The following is an 18,936-nucleotide window of genomic DNA, read 5'->3' as shown; positions in this document are numbered from 1 at the left end:
AAATGTGCATTGATTCTTGCATACTTGCTTATTTTCATTCATCATATTACTTTGTGTTGACAATTATCCATGAGATATGCATGTTGAAAGTTGAAAGCAACTGCTGAAACTTATATCTTCCTCTGTGTTGTTTCAATGCCTTTACTTTGAATTTATTGCTTTATGAGTTAACTCTTATGCAAGACTTTTGATGCTTGTCTTGAAAGTACTATTCATGAAAAGTTGTGCTATATGTTATCTATTTGTTAGCAACTATAGATCATTGCCTTGAGTCACTTCATTCATCTCATGTGCTTTGCAATAGTATGATTAAGATTATGTTGGTAGCATGTCACTTCAGAAATTATTCTTTTTATCGTTTACCTACTCGAGGACGAGTAGGAACTAAGCTTGGGGATGCTTGATACGTCTCCAACGTATCCATAATTTACGATGTTCCATGCTTGTTTTATGACAATACCTACATGTTTTGCTCACACTTTATAATGTTTTTATGCGTTTTCCGGAACTAACCTATTAACGAGATGCCGAAGGACCAGTTCTGTTGTTTTCAGTTGTTTTTGGTTCCGGAAAAGTGCTGTTCGGGCAATATTCTCGGAATTCGACGAAACGAAGACCCAACATCTTATTTTTCCGGAAGCATCCGAACACCGAAGGAGAGTCGGAGAGGGGCCGGGGTGCCACCACACAACATGGCGGCACGGCCCCCAGGCCCGGCCGCGCCGGCCTACTGTGAGGGGGGCCCAGGCACCCTCCGACTCCGTCTCTTCGCCTATATAAGCCCTTTCGACCTAAAAACGCGAGACCACTTGACGAAACTCCAGAAAGACTCCAGGGGCGCCGCCGCCATCGCGAAACTCCAATTTGGGGGACAGAATCTCTGTTCCGGCACGCCGCCGGGACGGGGAAGTGCCCCCGGAAGCCATCTCCATCGATGCCACCGCCTCCATCATGCTCCGTGAGTAGTTCCCCCATGGACTACGGGTTCTAGCTGTAGCTAGTTGGTATTCTCTCCCCCATGTACTTCAATACAATGATCTCATGAGTTGCCTTACATGATTGAGATTCATCTGATGTAATCGGTGTTGTGTTTGTTGGGATCCGATGTTGTTACATTATGATTAGTCCATCTATAAAGTTTGTGAAGTTATTGTTGCTGCAATCTTGTTGTGTTTAATGCTTGTCACTACGGCCCGAGTGGCATGATCTTAGATTTAAGCTCTATACTTATTGCTTAGATTGTATCTACAAGTTGTTTGCACATGTCTATGTCCGGAACCCGAGGCCCCAAAGTGACGAAATTGGGATAACCGGAGGGAAGGCGTAGGTATGAGGACCACATGTTTTCACCAAGTGTTAATGCTTTGCTCCGGTGCTCTATTAAAAGGAGTACCTTAATTTCCGATAGATTCCCTTGAGGCCTCGGCTGCTCACCGGCTGGTAGGACAAAAGATGTTGTACAAGTTTCTCATTGCGAGCACGTATGACTGTATATGGAAAACATGCCTACATGATTAATAATCTTGATGTTCACGTCTTAATGCTATTTCAATCCTATCAATTGCCCAACCGTAATTTGTTCACCCAACACTTGTTATTGGAGAGTTACCACTAGTGTAGATAGCTGGGAACCCGGTCCATCTCTCATCATCATATAGTCGTTCTACATGTCATTGGAAGTAGTATCAACTATTTTTCGGTGCCATTGCTCTCATATTACGCTTTCGCTGTGCGTATTCTTTGTTACTCATCGTTCTCATATTACTCGTTGCTTTCACATCACCCCTGTTACTAGTGATTTTCCGAGTGCAGTTGAATTGACAACTCAGTTGTTAAGGCCTATAAGTATTCTTTACCTCCCCTTGTGTCGAATCAATAAATTTGGGTTTTACTTCCCTCGAAGACTATTGCGATCCCCTATACTTGTGGGTCATCAGGCATCACTCAGAGCGCCGCGTCTATGTGGAGGTGGAGATGCCACAACAGTACGCCGAGGCGGGAGTGCCCCTGCCATGGCTAGATGCCCACCTTCCTCGCGGGTTGCATCTCAACCAGGCGCGGGTGCCCGTCCTGGCAATTCCCATGCGTGGCCTTGGTCGCCATCGCGATATCCTGCAACATCGGCCCTTCCTGTCGCCGGATCTATGATGGGACCTAGCCTACGCTGTGGACTTGTCACTCTAGACGTAGTGGTTCGAGGCCGAGCACAACGCTCTGTGACAGAGCATCGAGGCGCACCTTGAGGGCCTTGACAATGTTGACGTCAACTACGAGGCGTAGGAGGCGCACACGCAGAAGGCAACGACGCCCTAGGCACCGTTGCCGCCGATGGCGCCCATGAAGGAGGAGGATGACACGTCGGTGTACATCTTCCCCACGTCGCGACCATAGTGCCCCGACTAGTCGCAGTACCACGGGGCATACACCCAGCATGTAGAGCCGTTCCTGTGGGTACCGACGGTACCCCCAGAGGCCTACTACCAGGGTGCGGCCTGTGACCCGTTGGAGGACGATGATGACTACAAGCCCATGGAGGAGACAGAGCTCACGGAGGAGGAGGTTATCACACATTAAGTGGCTTGGCCTCGATGAGGCCATCCAGCTGTCGCAGCAGGCCGCGGCGGTGCCGTCACCTCCAACAGCGAAGCAGCTGCCGCCACCTCCTCCGGCGATCAATGTATGGCCGCCGCCACATGTATTGTTGCGACTGCTCGACCACATTATCCATATGTTTATAAATGATAATGTGGACTTTTGGTGGCTTAAATATATGTAAATTAAGTTTAATTTTATTTCGTGGAAACTTTTTTTTATACCGTTTGAGACCGTTGGAACCACTAGCAACCGCAAACGAACTTATGCCACCTTTTGTCCGCATCCCACCGCAAATGGATAGTTTGGCGGTCCGAAATGCGGCAGCCTATTCGAGATGACCTTATGCTCACTTCAACCTAGGTACGTTTACTATCGAACATTTATCACTCTAATAAAATTACTGACGTGAGGTAAAAACATAAGATAAAAGTGAATCCACACATACCCGATCTCTTTTTTTTTTGAGGAACACAGTACAAACGCAGACGCTCACATACACGCGCATACACTCACCCCATGAATGCACACACGCACACCCTACCCCTATGTGCACCTCCGAAAGACTGAGCCGGCGGATTGAATCTTGAAATTGACGAAGTCACCATGGCGCCACTGTCGACGGGAACGTCGCCTCCCAGCTGAATGAATATTCGCGCTTTATGAGAGCACACGGATGTCGAACGCAGGGTTTGAACTCACGTGGTGAGAATCTGACAACCATCCTCCTAACCACCCAACCTCAGGTTGATTCTCATACCCGATCTCTTTCGAAAACGTTCCCCGTATGCACAAGTGCACAACCCGACGTGTGGGGGACCGACGCTAGCTAGCTAGCGAGGACGGTGACGGCCAATGAAACAGAAAGCTAGCCTACCTCCATCTCTATCTCTTTCTTCGGATAATCTCTCCGGCTTATGGTCCACATCCAAAAACAGGAGCACCAGATGATGTTTGCCCTTGTTAAGCAACTGTCCTACATTATCCCTTTCCCCATCTTCCTAAACACAGGTACTTGCGGAAGCGAGCAACCCAGCATTTCTGTTTCTTTGCCAGAAATTAAGCACTTATCCTTTTCATAGTGCTTGCACCAAAAGCAAGAAAAGGAGAAAAATAATGGAGAAGGGATCTTATTCTTGGCACCACAAGGATTATGAGTTTATGACGGTGTGTTGTATATAGAAATGTTAGTTTGGATCCTCACATCATGTCTCTGTTGCTTGGCAAGTAGAGAAAAAATAGGAAAAGCATGGAAGTGTCGGCCGATATATAGATCTAGCTGACCCATTTATGGCGGTGCCGGATGGTTATGGTGAGTCTAGGCTGGACCGGAAATGTTGCTGCTCCTCAACAGGGCCGCATATTCATCACACATCCAGAAAAGAAAAAAATGCAAACTTATCAGCAAGGGCGAGATCCATCTTCCATCAACCATCATCGCCTTCTCTGACCTCACTCAATTGTTCTCCTTCTTCTTCCCTCTTTTGCTCACTGCCCCAGGCGTTCCGGCTAGCCGGAGAAAATGGGTCTGACTAACGACAAGGTGGCATAATTATTGCCTGGTCAAGCCCAGTGAACGTTGTGGTTGTGTAGGTAGCGTTCGATTGGAAGGAAACACGCTACGCGTCGCTGTCATCAAATTTGAACGACTTGGTGATTCTGTACACAATGGCAGATAGCAAAAGTGTCTGCACTGGCAGCACTGGAGGCGCGGGGGCCGTGTCCTGATACTCTGTGGCGTGCCGCCGTGTAGTGTTCTATTCTAGAGAGCTGGGATATGTCCTAAAATTGTCATGCTACACAAGTTGATGGACCCTTGTAACCACCTAGAATTGACATGAGTAACTTGATGTAGCAAAAAATAATATTTTCTCCATCTTGAAAAAGATATCTCAACTTTGTCAAGCTACGCACGTATCTAAACATATTTTAGTGTGTAAATACGTGCAAATCTAGAAACAGTCGAGATGTCATTTTTTGGATGGCGGGAATGGAGTCGTGGCGGACCATGGCCCCTCATTGGCGAGAGGGTTTGTGTTCTTTGTTTAGGTTAATTTCAGTGTTTTTTTTTTCCGACATGTTGATGCGGCGGCTACATCTTGAAGTCAGAACAAGATCTTCATCGCCGTATCCTTGCTTTCGATGGTGCTTCGATCTAGCGCCGCCAGAGGGTGCGTAGAGTTGTGCGTCCCACATATCTTCTGGGATCCAATCGGTTTTCGCATTTGTTATTGTGGTTTCAGATATGCCTCTTTCGATCTACGGTCTCATTTTTTGCGATGGTTGCTACTCTGATGCATTGAAACATTATGACGATAACTTTTCATCTGTAGACTACAACAAGCTCTACTACGGCAAGCTTTGCTCGACGTCGATGATGGATGGGCGAGGACAGCGGCACGCCTTCGGCTCGCGCCCCTGTCTATAGTAGTCGATAAATCTATGAATCTATTTGTAATCTTTATTATCTTTTGGATTCTTTGTACTGCTATAGATGATTATCAATAGATCTATGGATCTCCTTTTCATTTTTTGTCATGGAAACTCTAAATAAAACCCCTCTAGAACCGAAAACCCCAAGATTATCTAAAAGAAAAGGGACGCAATAAAGAGAGAGAGGGTCGAGCATTATTCCTTGACACCCCTCGCACACTTGTGCCCTTCGCCTCCAATCCTCTCTCCTTCACCCTGGGACGCGCAGCGCCTGGTTATTCCTCTCCTCCGTTCCCTGCCCTCGCTTCTCGCGCACACTAAACCAAACCAATCCCACCATCCGGCGCCGCGCCCGCCCTCCCCAATCGCCGATCACGTCTGGGCTCCGCCGCGCCATTGCCCGAATCGGGAGGCATTCACCCTCCCCCCGCCGTCGCGGTGGCGGTGGTGGTATGATCAGTAGAGCACGACGCGACGGCGGCGGCGGCGGAGATTAGGGTCTTCGTCTTCGCGGCGGCGGTGGTGGTGGTGGGAAGGGGGAGGAGGCGGAGGAGGTGATGAAGGCGACGGCGCCGCCGGCGAAGAGGCGGAGGGGCCCGCGGCTGGCGGTGCTGGCGCTCGTCTTCTGCTCGCTGCTCGTACCGATCGCCTTCCTTTTCAACCGCTTCCCCGCCGGTGAGTCCTATCTCCTCCGCGCCGCGGATTCCGGTAATGCGGCTCCCGCACCGGATCGGATCGGCGCCATTCCCGGCGGATCTGTTCCTGGGAGTGTTGGTTCCTTAATTGTCGTCTAGTGCCAGATATTACTGTTTTTTTGCCCTTGTGGTTTGAACCACTTCTCTGATTGGTTTGCTTGTTTTTTTATTTTATTGCAGTGTATGTGACGGATGAGCGCCCCGAACAGGTAACTTCCTCTCTCTCTGGGTGTCTTCCCAAAAAAATAACATGGAAACGTCTGTTGAACTTTTGCTCGACGTTTTCCATGAAAATAGTGGTGGTGTCACTGATTCGTGCTATTACCTGTTGATTTCTGCTGGATATAGGAGGTTATTTTGCCTGAGAGACACAGTGTTGTTGTAAATGAAATGAAGCAGCCCGGTCGTAGTGATGCCAAACCAGACACTCAGGTTAGTAACACTGCATCTTGTGATATAGTGCTACTCAACTCCTGATCGCTACCTTGTTGGATGTTGACAGTTTTACTAGTATTTGGTTTTAGCTATTGTTTTTCTCTGCTTTTAGTGTCATGAACTTGATAATATTAGTGATGCCTGCTACCATTTTTTTTTTACTGTTGTTCAGTTGCATGAAAAATAGCTGGTCAGAACTTTGGTCCCGACGTATCTGCAGTAGACCAGAACATTAGCCACGAGATCGTTAAGTTTAACAGGACATGCCTGCTCTACTCCCACATTTCTCATTTCTGTTACTCTTCCTCGTTTTGAGTCTCGCTTGGTTTCCGGCAGCAGCTATAAGCCTTCGTTTACTAGGCCTTTATGAGTATATTTTGTTCATCTTGGGGATTAGTTATATCTATTTCTTAGTTCACAGTTATGCTACAAAGGCAATTGTGCATAAGCTCTGTCGTTAACAAATCAAAGATAGAATTATCAACTGATTGTGTCACTGAAGTATAATATGGGGTTAGTTGAAGCAGACCACATCGAGTTGGGCAGTATGGTAGTTTTTGTCAGCTTAAAGAGAACATGGTGCAGTCCTCAGAATGGTGTTTACTATCATCTTGTTCTGTGCCACCTCTGTTGGACTTAGTAGGCCAGTGTGGAGAGCTTGTACATAAATAATCCGAGCCACCAGTTCAAACAGCTATGAACCACCCCACACGGCCGCAGAAAAGTGATACAGCATACAAATATTATATTTAAATCTTTCCACCCTAGTCTATTTCATCATGATTATGAACTACGAAGGCTGTGAAGAAGTATGTTGTAGAATCTGTAAAAAAGATTTTGCATGGACTACTAATACGCTCCACTACAAGCTTCCATAGAAATTTTGAATTCCTGACGTTTTATCCTTTATGTTTTATTTTCAGGATGCACCCGTAAAGATTTCCAAAATTGATAATGTACCTTCCAGAGTTATCACTAAACCAGAAGGTATATGTTAACAGTGGCTTCAGCATTACTACGTAAAGTATAATGGAGTATCTGAGAATGAAATAATCGATTATGCACGAAATGCTATTTGTGTTAGTGAACTCTTGGATGTACATCATGTGAAAAAGTTGATTTTGTAGGAAACCAGCTACCTGGGCTGTAGCCTACACTTTGTGGTACTGGCATTGCGAATTAGTTGCCCTCAATTTGTTTCAAGTACAATAATGTGTTGTACCGTACACATCTTTTTGCCCCTGCATGTTAAAATAAACTAGTAATACTCAATTTTAAACAAATGCTGGTGTCTTCAAAGGATAAGCTGTGTAGTTTGTAGTGCATCTTCTCTACCTGATTTTCTTCTCAGGATGTACTTATGTTTTAGTTGGTGTACATACTGACCCACTAATTGATTCTGTATGCAGTTCTCCCCCCACCAGCAATTGAGCGAGCAAAGCAAATACCGGTTCCAGTTCCAGTTCCAGTTCAACACAGAAATGTATGATGGCTAGTAGTCTGCTGTTTCTATTTGTGCATAAGTCGTGCTGTACCTTTGAAACATAACTTCATTTTCTCCTTGATATGTACTTACTCTCTCGTACTCTAGCTTAGGTTGTAATTTCGCAACCCTTTATGAGAAGTACTGATGAGTTGGAGAATATATTGATTCCAGGGTTCCACTCCCAATGTCAACATCAGACCACCCAGGGTTCCAAGTGCTGATGAATTGGAGAAGGCTAAGGCTTGTCAACTTGAATTCGGGAGTTACTGTCTCTGGTCCATAGAACACAAAGAAGTTATGAAAGATGCCATTGTTAAAATACTAAAAGACCAGCTCTTTGTAGCCCGGTCTTACTACCCGAGCATTGCCAAACTTAAAGGAAAGGAGGCACTGACTCGTGAATTGAAGCAGAATATCCAAGATCATGAGAGGGTTCTAAGTGAATCCATTGTTGATGCTGATCTACCATCCTTGTGAGTATTTATTCTGCACGATTGCCATTGTTTGCCCCTTTTAGCATCTGATGCTTCATTTTAATGTTGAAAGTATGGCGTCAGATCATTGATGCACTGCATGGATTATTTTGAAGAGATACAATTAGGCTGAAAATCCATCTTCTAATAAATTATATTCCAGTGTCCCCCCTGTAAAATGCTTCGTTACATGTATATGTTTCCTTAATGTTTATGTTGGATTTGTACTTTGATATGTTGGGCCGGGAAAGTGCTATCCAATCACAACTGTACAATTGATATTTTTTAATCACTGATAACATTTACCTGTGCTTCCAGTATTAAAAAGAAGATAGAGAAGATGCACCAAGCAATAGCAAGAGCCAAATCATGCACTGTGGATTGTAACAATGTTGACAAAAAGCTTCGCCAGATACTTCATATGACGGACGATGAAGCTCACTTTCATATGAAGCAGAGTGCATACTTATACAACCTTGGTGTTCACACGATGCCCAAAAGTCATCATTGTCTTAATATGAGGTTGACAGTAGAATATTTTAAATCAACTACACTGGATTCAGATGACTCTCCTGTCCATAAGTTCAACGATCCAGATAATAGGCACTATGTTATATTATCTAAAAATGTGCTTGCAGCTTCCGTTGTCATCAACTCATCTGTTAGTAGTTCTGAGGTATGCAGCCAACTTTTTACTCTTATGCAGTTATGCTGATAGAACATCTTCTGGGTTTGGCATTGCTGATCTTCCTTTTGGTGTTCTGCAGGAGACCAGGAATGTAGTCTTTCATGTTCTAACTGACGCTCAAAATTTCTATGCCATGAGGCACTGGTTTCTAAGAAACACCTACAGGGAATCAGCCGTCAATGTCATTAACTACGAGCATATTATTTTGGAGAATTTGCCAGAGTTTAGCATGCAGCAGTTATATATGCCTGAGGAATTCCGTGTTTTCATCAGTAGTTTTGAGCGTCCTACTGAGAAGTCTAGAATGGAGTATTTATCAGTTTTCAGTCACTCACATTTCTTTATTCCTGAAATATTTAAAGATTTAAAGAAGGTGATTGTGTTAGATGATGATGTGATTGTTCAACGTGATCTCTCTTTTTTGTGGAATCTTGATATGGGAGATAAGGTGAATGCTGCCGTCAAGTTTTGTGGCCTGAGAATGGGCCAACTAAGAAACCTTCTCGGTGAGGCAACATATGATCCTCAGTCATGTGCATGGATGTCTGGGATGAACGTGATAAATTTGGAAAAATGGAGAGAGTATAATGTTACAGAGAATTACCTGCAACTTCTGGAAAAGGTTTGTTTGTTCTCAGCCCGCTTTCATTTCAAGTTCTAAAGCGCATTCATCCCTTGTATTTTGTTTTGTTCCAAGATTTTCAGTTATTATCCATGATTGAAATAACGAGTCACTCGATACTAGCTTAAATTCTCTGGTTTCACTTTCTTCTGTGTAAAGTACATAATTTGCGCCTATGAAACTTGTATGAAGTGGTTAGCTTATTATCATTTTACTCATTCTGTTACAGTTTCGGAACAATGATGACGAGGCCTCACTGCGAGCTGCAGCCTTACCTATAAGCTTCCTCTCCTTCCAGAATCTTATATATCCTCTTGATGAGAGGTTGACTTTATCTGGACTTGGCTATCAGTACGGAATTGAAGAAGAAATTGTCCGAACTTCTACATCATTGCATTACAATGGTAATATGAAACCTTGGCTTGAATTGGGCATACCAAATTACAGGAAGTACTGGAAGAGGTTTCTTGCACGGGATGAGCGATTCATGGACGAGTGTAATGTAAGTCCATAGCACACTTTGAACCTGGGAACCAGAACATCTGACAGTAGATTGTTTCGTCTACTGCTGTACTATATACCAAGAGGACGAGCACTTCCAGTGAAAAGCAGTCATTAGCCATCAATTTTGACAGAGTAGATCCAGCACCATCTGTTCATTGAATTAGTGAGCCTGATGGATGGTTTTCTGCAGTTAGAGAAATTAGTCTTAAGTTGAAGGATAATGCAGTAGACAATGATGATGTGTAGTGGCAAGGCTTCAGGTAAAAGGGAGTATCACTCTCATCATCTAGATTACGGAACAGGACTATCGGTGATGCGCTGTGGCACCTTTAATTGAAATTGGTGCCTTACACGGTCATTGATGCAGGTTGATTCTTTTCTTCGTTAAATTTTTGACCCCGCTTGTTTTGTCCTTGTGCCAATAAGGGCATACACAGGCTGAAATTCAAATTCTTTGTTCTTAGTTGCTGCACATTGATTGTTTATGAAAGTTATGTGGATGGAAAGTGTATTCTGTTTGATAGTGACTCGCACAACAAGATTGACAGCTCAGTGGATGTCTTTGCATATTCTTGTTCATTTACTTACGCTCCAGAAAATATGAAACGGCCAAACGGGTGTGTTGCTGAACTGTACTAACTTTTCTTCAGAAAACAGAAGAGTAGGATTGGGTGGCTTTCCATTGTTTTTACATTCATATACTCGTGTACTATGCCTTTGTAGTCTCGTGAGTTTGAAAGTTCCCACGTTTGGTACATGGTAAGCTCAGTTGCTGAGATCCAGAGGCTTTGCTTGTGGAGATATTTAAAATCTATGCACTTGATAGGATCGAGTTCCATAGGTTTGAAACTGGTTCACCGAAGACAAGGTCACGACATGGGTTTTTAAGGCGCTCTATCGCCTAAGAGCATCTCTAACATAGCCCGTAAATCACGCCGGAACCGTTTTCGGCCGATTTACGGGTTTGGGTTTAAGTGTGGCAGAAAGAAACTGAATTCGCTATCGGGCCTGAAATTTTTTTTTAGGGGCCTGAAAAATTTCACATTAATATAGACCTAATAATGGTTTATAGGCCCAAAATTAAACGGATTTCTTACTGCTCCTTCAGCGCTGCTGTCCATACAACCGTCTCCAGTCGCCGATTTCTCGCTACTTTGCTAAAATTGTGCACCGCGGGCCAAGCTCGTAGCTGCAGGTGAGGCGCGCGGGCACGGCAGGCCATGGCGCGACGTGGTGGCAGGCAGGCGCGCAGTGCGGCGGCATGCGCGCGGCCAAGCAACAACAGCTAGCAGCGGCATGCGCGCGGCAAAGCAACAACAGCTAGCAGCGGCATCACTCTAGAGTTGTAGAGCACTAGACCAAGCGGCATCACCAACCATGGCCGCGTCCGGCAACGCCACCGGACTTGCGCCCCATTGGCTCCTCCCGCGCTCGGCTCTTCCGTGTGCGTGACCGTCCTCGCCTGACCTCCAAGCTCGCAGCTGCAGCCAGGGGACAGTTCGCGTGACCGTCCTCGTCTGACCCCCAACCTCGCTGCTGCAACCAGGGGCGCGGGCGGCGGCCCGCATGGGGAGATCTAGGCAGCGGCGCCGACAGTTCTTGTGAAGAAGATGATGACTTTTCAAATATTCTATTTTTTAGTTTCAGTTTACACGCTTTGTTCTGCGCCAGCCGTTTTGTAACCCGTAAACACGTTTTCGGAAGACTGAACTCGAGTTTTTCGGTTAACACTTTTACGGACTCTGCTAGAGGAGCTCTAAGAGCATCCTTGAACGGCGCCTCAAAAGGCTATTGGGCGCGCTAGACAGAAATTCATAGCCTTCAACGGCATATCCAGCTCCCACCTTCCGCCGACACCGCCTCTCGCCCATGATTTCGATCGCCCCCTTCTAATTTGCACCGCCCGCTGTATCGTTCAGAATCTTTTGAACCGTGGGCGGCACATATCCATACCGAGGCGAAACCAAGCGAGGTCGCGTCCACCATAGACGCCGCGTGGACCTCTAATTTGGCCGCCCCGAAGCTGCAGGCACACCAAAACTGATGCGCCGGAGCACTAGCTTCCGCACCTTTGTCGATTCGTCCGCCCCTTGATGTGGGTATTACCCTTCGGGTAACTAGTATTACGCTACCTCCTACGGCCCAACCAGGAGCCCATGAAGATCACCCACCGACCAAGGTGGGCCGTTATGTCGGTTCCAAAGAAGGAATTTTAACGAACAAGGCAAAAAGACGAAAAAACAAGGAAAGTTTAGATGTAGGACTATTTGTAACCTAGTCGAACCCGGATTGAACTTTTGAGATCTGGCTCGCAATATAAGGGCCAGAAGAGGGTCTGCGAGGGACACACAATCACCGTAGCCATAACCACCGCATATCTAGAGCTAAGTCATCAGAAAACTTAGTCTCTCGGCGAGATCATAGTCTAAGCTTTCGGCTACCCCATTGTAACCCGATAGTTTCAATAATCAAGATCAGACAAGCAAGAAGTAAGGGTTTTACCTCATTGAGGTCCCCGAACCTAGGTAAATCTCTCTCCCCGTTTGTTTGGTATCCGATGTCTCGTGTCAGCCTGCAGGATTCCGTCAACCCTAAGCCCCAAAAGGTGGGCATTGCCGAGGAGCACCCTCGTCAATTGGCGCTGTCTGTGGGAAACCTGTCGGTACAAGGCATGTCATCGGCAGCTCCAGTCACGTCAGCAGCGTTCGTGTTGGACCGACCAACGCCATCAAGTCCAAGAAACTCAGTTCGTTGCGGATCCTTCGAGTTCACACCATGCGCTGAGGCCTCGCGTCCAATCTCTTCGGAGTTGCGCAGCAGTATGGATGCAACTTTCGGTGGTGTCCACTTCATCATCGACTCCAGAGGATTTCTTCGACTTCCCAGTTCAAACGCGTCAAGCCTAAGGACTTCGGTTCCAAAAAACATTGTTTCACCAACAACTTTGGTAATCTTGCCTGGAAATAACAGCGAGGGCAACCGAAGCCGCTTTGGTAGCAGATAGGATCAACGGAAGAGGCGAAGGGATCTATGCTGTGAAGAGGAAGAACAAGCTGCAAGTCACCTTCGTGTGTGTGAAAAAGCATGCTATAACACGCAATCAAGCAAAAACCACATTCGTACTCTTTACTTATCGTCCACGAAGCAGCTTGAAGCGCCATGTTACTTGCACTCTTATATCGACCCAAAGGATAACATCGAGAAGGCCACTCATTTACTCAAAAATTGTCGGCAGTTCCTCGACATTCAGAAGTTCTGCGACGAGCTAAGGTCCGAGACAAAGGCAAAAGCTCGTTCGACGGAAAAAAGGGCAGTAACTTACAGTTACCCAAAGCAGCAGCAATATTTGCTAGAAGAAGATATTTACATACCAACCGAAGTTTATCCTGCGTCTCGAGGGCAAGTCAACATGATTCATAAAACTAGCTTTTCGAAGAGAGAAGCCAAGAAGTTCTCACGAGAAATAAAATTCGCAGAGGTGGCTATGGCGGAAGTACCCAATTATATCGGCTGGTCGGATCAAAGCATCCTGTTCAGCAAAGCAGATCACCCGATAGCTGTTGTGGGTATACTTCATGGGTGTACCATCGACAGTGCCTAGATCTGGCAAGCCCGGGTGGCCCATAGATGGTGATGTGGCATGTGGCCCATCGGGCGGCCCAGTTGCTATTGATCATGAAGGATGAAGTCCAGCCCAGGATCAGGAAGACGGATCCGTGAAGGCCCATGAGGGACCCGGATCCAGTACGACGTAGATGGAAGGCGGATCCTTGACGTGCACGGCAAGACATTGTACCGTAGTTAGGCAACCTGTAATCCGGCTAGGACTCTCCATGTAAACCCTAGATCCGTGCGCCTATATAAGCCGGATCCCGGGAGCCCTAGAGGCACAACCACAACCATTGTAACAACGCGCAAGCACCCAGATAATTCCAGACAAGCGACGAGTAGGCCACTGTCTCCGTGCGGGTGTTCCGAAGCCGGGGTAACTCGCGTACTACCGTCCCGAGGACACTCCGCCCTATGGCCCCTACTTCTTTTCCCCCTCGTGAGGATCCCTCCTCCGAGGTACCGTCTACTAAGCAACGACAGTTGGCGCCCACCATGGGGCCTGAGGCGTCTGGAGGCCGGAACCGGGAGGGTTCCGCCATGGGAAGCTACGACGACTCGATCGCTGTGGGGCGTGTTCTCTACGCCGGGAATTTTCCGATCGTCCCTCCGGACGAGTTCTGGATTCCGGCTAGGTCCAACCCTGTCAAGCTCTCCATCGTCCCAATCGGCGGCATCCACATCTTCATCGGCGAAACCGTCGATTCTGACGGAAACGCTCTGGTAAGTAACGCTGACGCGACCGCCGCCGAGTTGGACGCAGTTGCGAAGATCCGATCTGAGTCGCAGGAACTTCCTAAGGAAGATTCCGCCTTAGATCTAAAAAAATCAAAACCCACCCAATCCGCCCCTGAGCAGGAGAAAACGGTGGAAGGCCAATGCAGATCCGCCTGGGTCTCCCAGATGTTAGAGAAGCAAAGGTGTCACTTCGTGCACTTCTTGGCCCATACCGCAGGGGCCGCCCCCCTTGAGGGCGGAGTCGATCCCATGCAGGTTGAGGCACCCGGAGACAACATCGCTCCGGATCAGCAGGAGGCTGTCGGAGATAGCGACGTTCCAGGTCAAGAGGAAGCCGGAGATCCTGAGGAATCAATCCTCGGCAACTTAAGCTCAAATTCCGACGATGCCTCCTCAATAGGCACAGAAGAATACAACTGCCTGACGAAGGAACTCGAGATCGGGGAAAACGCTGACGATGCCTCATCCATGGATACGGAAGAGTTCAACCGCAAGCTAAAAGAGCTCGGAGGCGATGAGCAACCTAACCCGGATTCCGCCCAGCCTATGCAGGTTCTAGCAACCGTGGCACCGCTAGGTCAGCAGGAACCGGAAGATGAAAACACATCCTCCGACCCAGGACCGTCCAATGCAGGATCTCCGTTAGATCGGGAACGACCGCATGAGGAAGTCTTGTCCCCCGAAGAGATAGTCGCGCAGGCACGCATGGATTTAGTCGTGCAGTCTGATGTCCTCAACAACCCGATAACTCCTGACGGTGTCGCAGATCTAGAGGCTTTAGAAGCCACAAGAAAAGAGATGCTGGCCACCGCCAAGAAGTTCGCCAACACCGCAGCTGTGATATTGGAGGAGAGGAAAGAAGCTGCATTCCTGATGGATCGCTTCGAGAGGCAGGACCGTGTGATCACCGAATCACTTGCAAAAGTCAACAAGATGAAAAGAGAGTGGGAAGTAAAGATGATTTATGCGCAGGCGGAGGCTGATAGGATCGTTCGCGAAGCCATCCCTCCCCGCATGATCGCCTTTGCAACCCCTGGAGAGCAACAGCCGCTCGCAACTCCAAAGGATAACATGAAGAAGGCTGCAGAACTCCTAAAAAGAAGGACGAGGAGATTGATATCAACTACGTCCGCAAGCTCGTTGCTTCAGCAATGCATCAGCAGAGCAAGGCAGATACTTCGCGCAGGTTGGAGTCCAACCCGGATCATTGTTTGTCCACTGCGCAGAAGGACGCCCTCGAAAATCAACATCGTGATGGCGAATCGTGCACCGGATCCACGGAGCGCAGGAGACAAGCTAGAGAACATCCGAACCCGATCCCGGTGCCTTCGGATTCAACTCCGAGAGACCCAGCAAAGGGTAAGGATCCAATGTACACTGGTAGAGACAAACATCGAAACCCATCACCACCACCCCGGATTCCGTGTCCTCCGCTGCCCCCCTCGTCGACGTAGTCCTGCCGGAAACACTAGGCCCCATGGGCTAGGTGGAATCAACATCCGCGATAACATGCCACCGCCTAGGAACAGGAGCAGGGAGCGCACGCCGGAGCCACGCAGGAGCCGGAACCAAGACCGCGAGCCAGAGCCCCGCAGGAGCCGGAACGAAGAGCGCGCGCCTGAGCCCCGCAGGAGCCGGAACGACGAAGGCAACCACCATCAAGGGGAAGGGAGCCACCGAAGCCGGAGCCAGCCGCGGGAAGAGCGCCGAGAATCTGAGGGTGAAAGAACATCTTACAGCCCCCCTCGCAGATCTCCCTCGCCACCACCCAGTGGAGGCGGAGGTGGAGGCGGAGGCGGAGGCCGAAGATCCCGTTCCCGCTCAAAAACCCCTGGCGGCGGCCCCCGCGACGCACGGGAGCGGCTCAATGAGTACAGATCCGACTACATCGGCCCAAAGTGCTTTGGCCGGATGATCCGAGAGGAACCAAAGCCAAGAAGCTTGAACCTTAAGCTACCCGGAAACCTGAAGCATTATGATGGCAGCGAGAGGCCGGATACCTGGATTGAGGATTACTACAATGTAGTAACCTTCGCCGGAGGAACCCCCAATATAGCTCCGCCGCATGCTCCAGCTTGTACCTTATTGGTCCAGCTCGTGTTTGGCTCGGCGACCTCGAGGAGAACACCATCTTTTGCTCGGTTTGACTCCGAAGAAGGCCTTTGAGAACCACTTCAGGGGCACCTACAAGAGACCGGCCACCACAAGCGACCTTCAGGCCTGCATCCAGAAGAAGGGTGAAACATCCAGAAGTTTTCTCACCCGATGGTTGGCAACCAGAAACGAGTGCGAGAACATAGATAACCGCACAGCCATGCACGCTTTCATTGGTGGCCTGCAGCGAGGAGGGCTGCTGCGGCATAAGCTTACATGCCTAGTGAATGCGAACAAGATCACGCTTGATGAGATGATAAACATCGCCAGCGATCACACTGCCGCCGATGACGACGCAGGCGGAGATCTCGCAGCTACAGCCATACCCCTGCACCAATAGAAGAAAAACCGTGACAATGGCGTCAGCAGCAGCAACAAGCGGAAGAACCCCTCAGAAGACCAGAAAGGCGGAGGATCCGACATGGTCGCCATGACGTTCCAACGCGGAGGTCCAGGAGGCGAAAGAGGCCGCGGACGTGGAGGCGGAGCAGGCAGGGGCCAACAGCGCGCTGACGAAGTCACCGCTGCCGGATCCCGCGCTCCCCAAACGTACGAGAAATATAGGGATATGTCGTGCTTGGATCATCTAGATCCGGCTACTGGCAAATACACTCACACCAATCGCAATTGCAAGTGGGTTAATGACCCGAAAAACGACCCGGAGGCAGGATACAAGCGAGCCCGAAAGCACCGCCCACGCGGCAAAGGAGGCAAGGGAAAGAACAAGGACAAAGAAGAGGACAATTCCGAGGCAATGGACGAAGATGACGCTTCGCCGGATCCTAAAGAGGGTGCCGCAGCTAACAAGTCCAATCCCTTTGGGAAAAAGAGTGCTGGAGCTTACCATACCTTCCTCGGAATCCCCACAGTCCGCGCTAAGAAATCGGCGCTCCGGCTCTTGAACGCCGCAGTTCCGGCTGTGCCGCGGTATGTCAAGTGGTCGGAGAAAGCCTGTACTTTTGACAGGTCAGATCATCAGGCCGTCATCCCCAAAGAATGCTACGCTCTGGTTGTAAGTCCCCGCATCGACGGGTTTGATTTCTCCAAGTGCCTTATGGATGGCGGAGCTAGCTTGAACATCATGTACCTGGAGACTCTGGAGAGGATGAACCTAACCAAGGAACAGCTTAAGCACAGCACCACTGAGTTCCACGACGTAGTTCCGGGTAAAAAGGCAAACTCCCTGGGCAGCATCAAACTTCCCGTGGCCTTCGGCGATGTTAACAAATACCGCGAAGAGATGATCACGTTTGAAGTAGTGCCCTTCAAGAGCTCCTACCATGTAATTTTCGGCAGGCCCACCTACCACAAGTTCCACGCCAGGGCATGCTACATATACAACAAGCTCAAGATTCCGGGCCCTAACGGCATGATCACCGTGTCCGGAGACTACAAGAAAGCTAGGGACTGCGAGGAGGGCGAAGCCGCCTTTGCAGAATCCGTCATATCTGGAGAGGAGCTGCAAGGCTACAGAGCCACGGTGGATCCGACCGAGATGCACTCACCGTAGAAGCAGTATCTCCGAACGAAGACTTCGTTCAAGGCCGCGATAGAAACCAAGAAGCATGACCTCATTGAAGGGGACAGCTCCAAGCAGTGTTTCGCCGGAGCCAACATGGACCCCAAATAGGAAAGCACGCTCGTCGAGTTCCTCCGAGCTAACATGGATATCTTCGCATGGCAGCCTTCCCGACATGTCCGGAGTACCAAGGGAACTCGCCGAGCACTACCTCAACATAAATCCGGGTGCAAAACCGGTGAAGCAAGCTATGCGACGCTTTGGAGATAAGAAGCGCCGCGCCATAGGAATGGAATTAGCAAAGTTACTAGAGGCAGGTTTTGTAGTAGAAGTTATCCATACTGAGTGGGTTGCAAACCCCGTCCTTGTACCCAAAAAGAATTCTGAAATACTAAGAATGTGCATCGATTACTCCGGCTTGAATAAGCATTGTCCGAAGGATCCGTTCCCCTTGCCGCGCATTGACCAAGTCATTGATTCGACGGCAGGGGCGGAACTTCTGTGTTTTCTTGACGCATATTTCGGGTATCATCAGATCCGGATGAAGAAGTCCGACCAAAAGGCGACCTCGTTCATCACACCCTTTGGCACTTACTACTATGTTACTATGCCTTTTGGCTTGAAAAACGCAGGTGCCACATACCAACGTACGATGCATCGGTGCTTGAAGGACCAAATTGGCCGGAACGTGCACGCTTACGTCGAAGACATTGCGGTCATGACCCGAAAGGGATCCAACTTGATCAGCGACCTCAAGGAAACCTTTGAAAATCTCCGACGGTACAAGATGATGTTAAATCCGCTAAAATGCGTCTTTGGCGTGCCAGCCGGAAAACTCCTTGGCTTCATTGTTTCCCATAGGGGCATTGAAGTTAACCCGGAAAAAATCAAGGCTATCCTGAACATCAAAAGGCCAACTTGTCTCAAAGATGTGAAACAATTAACTGGTTGTGTCACAGCAATCAGTATATTTGTTAGCCATCTTGGT

General features: G+C 48.4%; 1 protein-coding gene across 1 annotated transcript; it reads left to right on the top strand.

The window, feature by feature from the left end:
* The first annotated feature begins 5,883 nt into the window (after positions 1–5,883).
* Positions 5,884–10,495, top strand: LOC124702381 (probable galacturonosyltransferase 7). Its single transcript, XM_047234519.1, has 8 exons — positions 5,884–5,929; positions 6,069–6,152; positions 7,079–7,142; positions 7,565–7,638; positions 7,813–8,114; positions 8,433–8,790; positions 8,882–9,424; positions 9,654–10,495. Exons 2-8 carry the CDS (start codon positions 6,111–6,113, stop codon positions 9,936–9,938), a joined length of 1,668 nt encoding a protein of 555 aa, XP_047090475.1. The 5' UTR covers positions 5,884–5,929; positions 6,069–6,110; the 3' UTR covers positions 9,939–10,495.
* The last annotated feature ends 8,441 nt before the right edge of the window (positions 10,496–18,936 follow it).

Source organism: Lolium rigidum, chromosome 3 (genome assembly GCF_022539505.1).
Source record: "Lolium rigidum isolate FL_2022 chromosome 3, APGP_CSIRO_Lrig_0.1, whole genome shotgun sequence".
Taxonomy (NCBI): Eukaryota; Viridiplantae; Streptophyta; class Magnoliopsida; order Poales; family Poaceae; genus Lolium; species Lolium rigidum.
The sequence above is the reverse complement of the archived record's forward strand: the minus strand, read 5'-3'. Positions and strand labels throughout refer to the sequence as shown.